Genomic DNA, 10,343 nt, shown 5'->3' with positions numbered 1-10,343 from the left:
CAAGTAAACGAGGCTAGGGGACAAAGTGAAATGCCTTGAATGTCCTCTTCTGCGCTCCGGCAGTGCAGCTACGGAGCGGTATCAAAGCCGGTTAGATTTCAGGAGGAGATCAACTGGAACTATTTTTGACACCACAGTATATGTGAGCCCTACTGTGGTGCACCATCTCCTGGGACGCCTGAATGTGTGAGGGATGATCTATTTTTTGATAAGCATGAGAAAAAAAACAGCATGGAAGACAATCTCACATGGCTTGAATAGAACTGTGGATGGAAGACGCATCCGTCACGGTGGACAGGACGGAAGAGTGGTGTCTTAAATAACCGTGACAGACATGATATGATCGCTGGGGAATAAACTGAATTATTGAATTACTGCTTCAATGAGGATGGGAATGCCTCTCCAAGAGATGAAAGACCCAGAATTAGCAGAGAGTGGCATAACAGTCTGTCTTTCATATCCCTCTTTTCTCTTTTTCTTCCTCTTTCTATGACTGAGAATACCCCCTCCATCACCGTGCTCTCGGTGAGTTTTAATTACCTGGAGGTGTCTTGATAAGGAGTGATTAAGTGTGTGAGTGTAAAATCATTACGGCGAGTTGGAAAAGTCTGCAGAAATGATGCTAATTTTTTTAGCAGTTTCTGCAAGAGTCTGCAGTTTGGTTCTCTTTCACCTGTACGTCATGGAAACTCTACTTCCCATAACAATGAACAGCAAAAGCGTGAATATTGCTCAGTCGCAGCGTCATGTCCGATAACCTGCATAGTGTAAAGACTAGTGAATTAAAGTCTTTTTTTTCCTTTTTTAAGCCTAAACAAACTAAATCAACTCTCTTCGCTTTCAACCAAATACACAGACTGAAGGAAAACACAATCTCATACCTTTTTAGTTTCTCTTTTACTTTTACTAGCTTCAGACAGTGTTCGGGGGACCTTATTTTCCTCTGAGATCACCTTGTTTATTCAGTAATGGAAATATATATTTCTGATTTTGTCTAATCACCTCATTAATATTGTAAATATCACAATTCTGAGTTTGAATTTCTTCTCCAAAACAACATAGTGCCCATTTAATATATTGAAGATCAGGTGCTGGTCCATTTGAGTTTAACCCCTGACTTGTCATCTAGTTGGACTGACCCACAGAGGAAGTAGAGCATATGTCAGGCTTCACTTGATGTCAGTCTCGGATTGTGTTCACAAACTGATTATGGATTGGATCAAGAGTTGTAGAGGGACAGTAATCTCTTGAATGAGACATTCTGCTGGGGGGTTGGTGTACAGCTGATGTGAGTACGGGTGTTGACTGGTGTGGTTCTGGTTCAGAATCTTAACAATATACCGAGACGCTTACTTAAACATCTGCGAGATAAGGATATGAGGGCAACTGTGCAACTCTCCAACCACTATTCAGTCAAGCATATGTCATGTGTGTTTAGATTTTTCTCTACTGATTGAGGTGAAAAACAGTCTTAGACAATGATTATGTAACATCATCTGCTGCTTTTGTTTGCAGTAACATACTTTTAAGACTTTGTAAGCCATTGTCAGAAGCTCAGAAACATCTGCTGTGTGTCACTGCATCTTCCTATATTGCACAAGCTTTGAGCTGTCCTGAAAGCTGCTCCAGACCTCCAGACCCCCACAGCCCCAGTTCACATGACGGATTAAAGACAGCTCTTTAAAACCCTTGGATTATTTCCCATGTCCGTGTGTACTTTGACTCCCACTGCGGTGGCGTATGCGCTCGGGTTTTCTCTGTTCCTACCACTAATTTATGCCGTAAACAAAAACACGTTTCTGGGTCATAAATTCGCAGTCAACTCTCTGGAGCGTCAGCACTAAAGCGCAGCTATCCATGCTCCACTCTTTCTCCTGCCCTGGTGTATAGCTGCTGCTGCCTGTGTCTCAAGTCTCACATCACTGGAACACATCTGGACTCTGTCATATTTCATTTTGTTAAACATGGGGACGCAGCATACGGGCAATTACAGCAATGTAACCCAGGGGAGGAAGGTAGGAGAAGGAAGGCACATGGTGAAAGAGATGATGAATTCGGTGCACTTTTGCTGACCTCACCTCCAGCTTTATGTGCAGTTTAAAACCCATGATGCAGCAGTTTATTCACACCTTGTGTTTATCACAAAGTGTGTGTGTACATAAGAAGCCTGTGTATAACAAGTGGGGGTGGGGGGTAGCCAGTGTGCAAACACCATAAATTGTGGCAAAATGCAGCTGGCATCTGCAAATCAAGTGTAATTCGGCACTTTAGAGGTTACTGTGTCGATGCAGAAGATTTGAAAGGGTGGGGGGAGGGGGGCAACATGTGGAAACGTTTGGAGTGTAACATATAGTATGATAAATGTCCCGAGCAACCCTCGTTTTTCACGCTGCCCAGTAATCACCACCAATAGAAACGCAGTTGGCCCGCCCCTGCCGGTCTATTGTGAATCTGCCTTCAACTGGAAACCACTCTTCCAGCCTTGGCACCAAAGTGGCGCACCACGACAGGCACAGCTGAGCAAGGAGTGCGCCTTTGAAGATGCTTGACTGTCAAGCCGCAATTTCTGGTAAGAGAGCATTTCGCTGTTTGTTTACGATTCGATCTCATCTGTTTGTTTCTTTTACTATTATTATTATTATTATTATCATCATTTGATTTACCAGCGCGAGCGTCTTTACCTCCAGCTGAGTATCCGTGCTTCCTTTTGTGCTTTGATAGTCGCGTCCGCTTCCACGTTGACTCTCGGTGGGCTCCATCGAAGGGAGAGCAGGGTTTGGGAAGTCTTTTTAATTTTTGGTGAGGTGCAGTTGGGGAGTGTTTCTTTTTTGGGGGGGGGGGTCGACGGACAAGAGTTTTGATGTGAGGAAGGCGTTGGACTTGGAGCAATGCGCACTCTAGTCCGTCTACTTTTTTTTATTATTATTATTTTATACATCCGCGATTATTTTGTTGCGATCTGGTGAGATGTCTCGCTTTTTCTTCCATATCTGACACATCGTCTGTCAGATGCGCGAGACGCGTAAAGAAAAATAAGGTGCTGGGAGCGAGAATATAGCAAATATTTGATCTATTTATCCAGTTAAACTTTTTTTTTTTTCCTGCCGCTCCGATGTCGCCATTAAAGCCCCGATTTATAACAAGTTGGTAGCAGGCTGGCACCGTGCGTTTAAATAAAGGTTCCATTATGAGCACGCAGCCGTGAGTTGTGAGTGTTAGTTATGGGAGCATGGGCTTCGTCAGGCCGTGGAAGAGGTGTGGATGTTTGTCATCTGTCTGCACCCTGCGAGCCCCAGAAACCCACTGTTAGGCTTTGTGTTGGAGGCAGAGATGCGTCGCCGGGGCTCTGGACATTTTCAACTCAAGAGTCCACCGCGGCTCGTATTTGCTTTTTTTTTTTTTTTTTTTTTTTTTCAGCAGAAGGGAAACAGATGCGCCGTAATGTCAACAGTCGATTACTCATGCAACATTGCGCGAAAATATGCGCCCCCGCAGCCTGGACGGACCGAGCTTAACGCCGGCCTCCTCCTCCTCCTCCTCTCCCTCTTCCTCCTCCTCTCCATCCCTGTCAGACGGGCAGCAACCCGAAGAGAGGACTTGGCAGCTTCCTGCTCAGCACCGCAGACAGAGAAACAATTGGCCCACACCCACTCCTGGTCCACGTTAGCTGTCCAAAATACAAAGACAGGTTCCGCCGCCTACGCGCTATCGGGTTTAGCGCAGGTTGACTCGGTCGCGCCCGGGAGGCGTTCGAGACGAGATACGCTGAGAAAAGTCGCTATAAACAGCAGCTGAGCGCCGGCGTGTTGTTTGCCGAGGCTCAGGTGCAGCACAGCTCCCTGATCGACTTTCCCTGGGAACTGCATGTAATGACTTGGCTCGTAAAGGGATCTCTAGGCCTTTTAAATCATCATTATTCTGACTGTTAAAGGCCCTAAGAGCAGCACCCCGAGCAACCCTTGAAAACGTCTTATTAACTGCTGCTCTGAAAGGAATTTGTGGAATAAGTTATTCATGAACCTAAGCCCTAAGTCATGCGCAATTAGGCGTGATTAGTCTAATTAAATATCTAGCTACCAGCACAATCAAGGAGGGAACGCTGGAGTCTTAACTAATCAGCCTTATCCTGCCATTATAATTCACCACATGTGGATGAAACCCATCAGCAGATGTGTGCAATCAGGAGAGGTGTAGGTTGCTCCATCGCCCCTTTGGGCCACGGCTGGCTTCTGCTCAGGTGCTGTGTAATCAGAAAAAAAACAAAAAAAAACAACAAATGCAAAAATCACACTGTACATGCCAGAGGCGGTGTCTGTGTGTGGACAAGTGCCTCAGATTTGCTTCTGTGGATGTGCTGTATGTGATGGACGGGTGCTGTCACCCCAGAGCACAGCTGCGCTGGTTGATGGTGAAATGGATTTGGGTGGAAAGCAGGAGGGCAGAGTGTGTGGTAGGAGCGATTGGTGCGAGAGAGGAGAGGCAGCAAGGGGAAAGGGAGTAAGGAGGCGAGAGCGAGGTGGAGAGAACATGCCTGCTGGCCTCCTGTCTGGACACATTACATTTTCATAGGCTGATATCGCACCAGCATTGCTGAATATAGATAAATAGCACTCCTTGTTCTCCCCTGTCAACTTGAGTATCTGTCTCTGTTTCGCTTACGTCGCTGTATTTATAGATCCGGCACCAGCAGATAGATGTACATCTGATGACTAATATCTGCCTTTTGTGCAAACAAACAGTGTATACTCTACCTGTAGTATAATCTCAGATACAAGGCCAGTTGAACCCACTAGTGGAGAGCAAAAATAAAAAATGAGCTGTGGGGTCCAAGCAGTATTCCTACGCTGGAGTAATGAGTAAGTATTTCTCTACAACATTAAATATTCATGTTTTAAAGTAAAAAAAGAAACATCTTTAGCTATTAAATCTCAACCAAACTGCTTCATCAGGACTATGTGGGTGCTGTTTTATCTGACTTTGACAGACAACAACCCACTTACTGTCAGCAGATTTTGATGCAGATGTTGTTAAACCTCGGTCGCTGCCTGGCAGCGCATGACATCACGTTTTTCCAGATAAATCCTGCCCTATAAACTAGCGAGATGAGCACAGGGAAAAAAGAAGTACATAAATAATTTCTCGTGTGAAATCAGCAAAAGTGTTGCAGAAATCTGTGCGGTCGAGTTGGAACCCATGGCTCATTTAAGAAGCTGGCTGAGAAAATCTATTTTAGGGCCTTGAAAGGTATCAAACTAGATTAAACATCTTAGAGAGACAACTCAAATCTAAAATACGTATTATTCCCCCTCACCTGCAGTGCTGTTTATCCATCTAGATTGTTTTGGTGTGAGTTGCCACATTTTGGAGATGGCACTTGGCTTGTGGTGATCAAAAGTACCCAGAAAATACATTTGAAGAACTCAACAGCAATGTCTCTTTCCAGAAATCATGACTCAAGATACTCCACAGACCTTGTTGAGAGCAGTTTCATGTAAGAAGTACTCATCTACTCATGGATAAGAGCCTGGCTAACCAAGCTGACTAAGCCAGCTAATGTTACAGCTGAGCTGAGGAGGACACTGTTAAAAGAACAAGCCTTTTGTCTACAAGTAGATGCATGCTTGCTTCTGCGCAGTGATGCGGTAGAAAGAAAATACTTTCAACAGAAAACTGCTCACAACAAGGTCTGTGGTATATCTTGAGGCACCAGATCATAGATCATGCTTAGCGGAAAGAGTCATTGCTGTTGAGTTTTTCAAATGTATTTGGCACTTTTTGAACCACAAGCAGAGTGCCATCTACATCCATCATAGACATCTCTACGACTGGTATATATCCAAAACTCGGCAATTCACACCAAAACAATCTGGGTGGATAAATGGCACGACAGCTAAACCCAGAGGAAACGAAAATTGGAAAAGAGATCTCAGTAGTGTCTCATTCATTTCTCCTAGACAACTATGAGATCTCTGTGAGACCAAAGTGAGGCTGTGGCTGAATTCACCTGTTTCTCAATTGTTTCTCCTGAGAAACAGGTGCAGAAAAGCTCAACTTGGGCTCCCTGTACGTTTCAAAGGAGATCTCATCAAGCTCTCAGTGAAGTTTCAGAATGTCTCCCCAGTGCTGGAAAGGAGCAAGGTTTAAGCGGTAAAGTCTCAAGTCTCACCTATTGCTCCTAAGGAATTTTAGGAGAAACACATAAGAAATGTTTCAGACCAAAAAAGACTACAACGAGACTGAAATGAGAACTCTCATTGAGCTCCTTTACGGCTCCATAGCCATAAAGGAGCAAGCTTTGAGCAGTAAAAATTTTGCTCTGGGAAAGGGAAATATGTATTTTCGATTTAGGCTGACCTGTCTCTCCAAGAATATATCAGTTATATTATATTTAGTGTTTAGTGTTTTATTTTCATAAAACAACAAAGATAATGTCAGGGAGAACCTGGGGTCTTCTTGGTACCCAATAATCCAGCCTTGTATGGATAATAAATCTGGATTACATGTGTAATCTCTCAGTGAAATGAACATATTTACTCTGTTTCTAAATGTCTAAACCATCTGCTTATCCTTTACAACATCAAGCTAACACTCGCTCTTCTCTACTTTGCGTCCTGCCAGGTTGAGTGACAAGCCTGCTGTCCAATCGCCACCATGATAGCCACAGGTGGCCTGCTGCGCATGAACAGGCGCCAGGACTCCCTCCGCTCTAAGAACAGGGCGGAAAACAAAAGGAAACGGAAATCCAAGAAAAAGAAGAAGAACGACGTGGTGATAGTGAAGGGGAAGCTCAATCTGTGCTCCCCAGCTGGTTTTGTTGCTGGAGTTGGAGTTGCAGTTCTCATGGTGGGGATTTCCATGGCTGTGCTGGGCTACTGGCCCAGCGAGAACCAGCTGCAGTACCAGGAGCGCCGCAGGACTGGAGTCTACCACCCCAACAGGATGAACTACTCCAAGAGCCAGGCTATTTCTGCTAACTTAACCCGTGATAAGCCTCCCACTGGCCAGACAAATGTTTTCAACCAGAGCCATTCTAACAGCAGCATCCCCGGCCCCTCCCGAAACTGTGGCTTCCTGTGTGACTTCCTGGATAATTATCTGTACTCAGACAATCTGAAAGTCTTCGGACCGCTGGTGATGGGTATTGGCATTTTCCTCTTCATCTGCGCCAATGCAGTCCTCCATGAAAACAGAGACAAGAAGACCAAAATCATCAACCTTAGGGATATCTACTCCACAGTTATAGATCTCCACAGCATTCGCTCAAAGGAGTACTCACCTCTTAATGGTTTGGTGAACTACACCCAGTCGAAGAATGCGGAAGGTCCGTCGGCTTCATTCCCTGCAAGCGGGATGCTTACTCGGAGCTCCTGGCCCTCCACCGGACTCGGTTTCCAGGGTGAGTTAGGTGCAGATGAGGTGTTCAGACGCCAATCGTTGGTCAGCAGGCCTCGGAGCTGGTCTAGAGATGTCCAGACCTTCACGGACACTGTCTACAGCATCTACAAAGACTACAGCAATAGCGGCGAGCAGGCCCCACAGCCCCGACAGTGGGAGACCACCTCCATCGTCACCTCCTCTGTGAACGCTTTTACCCTCCCTGTGATCAAACTGAACAACTGTGAGGTGGAGGAGTCCGACAGAGCAGAAGCAGAGGGGCACTCAGAGGAGGAGGTCGTTATTGAGGCTGCTAATGAAACCATTACTGAGGAAGGACAAGCCAGCACCGGCCAGACTGATGATACAGTCCCCAAGGAGAAGGACGCCTCACTGGCAGATTCCCCGCCGCCACATCAGAGCCATGACAACATCACCACAGACACAGCTTACCAACAGGGGGTGCCTCAGCCTCAGCCTCAACTGCAGTGGACCCAGCTGTTTCCTCCATCACCTGTTGTGAGGGCAATGGGGTCACGGCTGTCGCTCAACTCCCTCACAGATCAGCCCAGGTCTGCACGGCGCTGCAGCCTGTCTGTGACTGTGTGCCGTCAAAGCGACAGAGCCAGGCGCTTCAGCTACCCTCGTCTGGAGCACTCCAACAGTAAGGGCTACATCAAACTGACTGACCTGGGGGGCGAGTCCTTCGAAGCCCCCGACACAGACACTTCTTTAGTGGCGACTGAACAGGAAGTAGCAACAGACGCAGCATCAGGAGCAGCAGCGGCAGCAGAAAACGAAGCTCAGGGAGAGGGGGATCTGGTGACACCCAGCACCTCTGTAGAAACCTAGACTATTTTTTTTTTTTTTTTTTTTGCTGATGAGCCTCTGAAAACTCTTCGATGTCTTGTTCTTTGCTTCGTATCTTCTTCTCTGATCGCTGATGTGAAGCCGGCCATGAAAGGGGCAGGAAACATGGAGAGTAAGCAGCTAAAGGACTATTGAAACATAGCCATGAACACTCAAGAGCAAGGCTCTTTATAAATACCACATCCACAGCTCAATATTCAGATGTAATTTTTCTATTTTTTCAATGTAGCAAGAGCAATACTAAAGACTTGTAAGAAGATTTAGTAAAGATTTGTAAAAAACAGAAAAAAGACAAGAAAATGTGATCTGATGAGTTTCGACTTTTCTTTTTGTATAACAGTAGGGCAAACATTGTAGCTTGTAGAATTGCCAAAACTGTCACTGAGAACTACCGTCTGACATGTTGTACTGTAGCATCAACATATGCCACAGAAAACTAAAATAGTCTAGAATCGTTTCTCTACATTGTTCTGTGAATACCACGTGAAAAGGTGAACTGAATTGAATCTCAGGTAGACGTTTGGTTTAGGATCGGGACCTTGAGGACAAGGTCTTCCCTCTGTGCACACTTGTTTATATGAAACATTCATGGTTGAATAAACTTGACTGTAACACCTCCTGTCGGGTCTAGTAGGTGTCCTTGTGTGGTCTTAGCTTAAATGCAGCCAATGTAAACTAGTGCTTTTGCTCTAAAGAATTAAGAAAGTTACATTAAAGCGATCAAAAACAGCTGACTGATTAACCTGCAGATGCTATAGATTTTGTTTTCCTGCACTTTAGCAGCCCTTCTCATTAGTGAGACGGACTGCAGTGGTATTGATGTCACATTATCTGTGTTAACTGAGCTGAGACCAGTAACCTATAAGTGACCTTTACAACAGTCTTTCGGGTGATTGGGCTTTACTATTAAATAAAGAAGATCCGCAGAGGCTTTTCAGCCAATACAGATGGGTGAAAAATTAAACAATGAGCTCATCCAAAAATGAAAATTCTACTCACCACCACACAGATGGAAAGTCAGGTGAAGTTTTGTAGTCCACAGAACATTTCTGGAGCTCTGCAGCAAAACTGCATTGCAGCTTTCTCATGAACAACGGAAGTAGCCAGCGAAAATAACCCAAAAGTAAAAGTAAAGCTCCTTACAGCTTGTCCCGCTTAATCCAAGTCTCCAGAAGGCCGGAGATCCAAAGTTGATTTGAGAAGACGTGCTTTACACCCTCTATGGACAGTCAAGCTTGTGAACCCAGTTGAGATGGCATATGGGCTAATTCCAATTTGGAATTTTATGGCTTTTAGAGACATCATACAAGCTGTATGGAGCCATTTTTAGTTTTATTCCAGTTGTTTCTGAAACAAGTCCCCATCAACTTCAGTTGTTCGGGAGAATGCTGCAACGCTGTTTTGCTGTAAAACTCCACAGATCTTTTGCCGAATTTGAGACTTAACCTGACTTTCCACCGGCATGGGGGTGACTACATAATGACTGAATTTTAATTTTTTTAGGTAAACTGTTCCCATAATAGAAAAACTAGGAAATACTGTGCCATAGCCAGGTGTTTAGCCAGCTTGAGCTAATAGAATTACTTTCACTGTGCCATGGCATCGTCTTAACAAGTCTCTGGAACTTCAAATTCTTTCATTTAGTGTTCTGTTGATGACTGTTGATAAGAACGCTACAGATGCACGTTATTGGAGTTTTTCTGATACATAATATGTCGATATTTTCCAACCAATGCTGATACTGATCTGTGCACTCCATTCCCCACCCGATTACAGGGAGCATCAAATCTCTTCTGACATGGAATTGAAATGTTATTATAATGCCTACTCTTATTGTGACGGTCCACTTACAAATCCACACACAATGCTGTTCAAGTTTTTCACATTAACTTGGCAAAAAGAAACCAAAAGCGTCATTTATTGGCCTGTTATATCTGTAGAAATGTTCATTTTGTGCCAATATGGTTTTCATTTGAAAACCTTTACCAGCTGATACTAATGATGTGCTGATATAATCGTTAGAGATGCATGGTATCGATTCTTTCCAGATGATACCGATAACCAATAATCCCCTAATTCTCATTGCTGGTGCCAATATA

At 44.7% G+C, this 10,343-nt stretch overlaps 1 protein-coding gene across 1 annotated transcript; it reads left to right on the top strand.

Annotated features, from left to right (window-relative positions):
- The first annotated feature begins 2,368 nt into the window (after nucleotides 1–2,368).
- Nucleotides 2,369–8,863, top strand: LOC115571878 (transmembrane protein 200A-like). The gene is made up of 2 exons (XM_030401499.1): nucleotides 2,369–2,569; nucleotides 6,619–8,863. Exon 2 carries the CDS (start codon nucleotides 6,652–6,654, stop codon nucleotides 8,224–8,226), a length of 1,575 nt encoding a protein of 524 aa, XP_030257359.1. The 5' UTR covers nucleotides 2,369–2,569; nucleotides 6,619–6,651; the 3' UTR covers nucleotides 8,227–8,863.
- Nucleotides 8,864–10,343: the final 1,480 nt, after the last annotated feature.

This window comes from Sparus aurata, chromosome 21, assembly GCF_900880675.1.
Source record: "Sparus aurata chromosome 21, fSpaAur1.1, whole genome shotgun sequence".
In the NCBI taxonomy this organism is placed as follows: domain Eukaryota; kingdom Metazoa; phylum Chordata; class Actinopteri; order Spariformes; family Sparidae; genus Sparus; species Sparus aurata.
The sequence above is the reverse complement of the archived record's forward strand: the minus strand, read 5'-3'. Positions and strand labels throughout refer to the sequence as shown.

Bases quoted from the DNA above. Each gene is read 5' to 3' on its own strand.
- LOC115571878 (XM_030401499.1), top strand. From the start codon at position 6,652: ATGATAGCCACAGGTGGCCTGCTGCGCATGAACAGGCGCCAGGACTCC.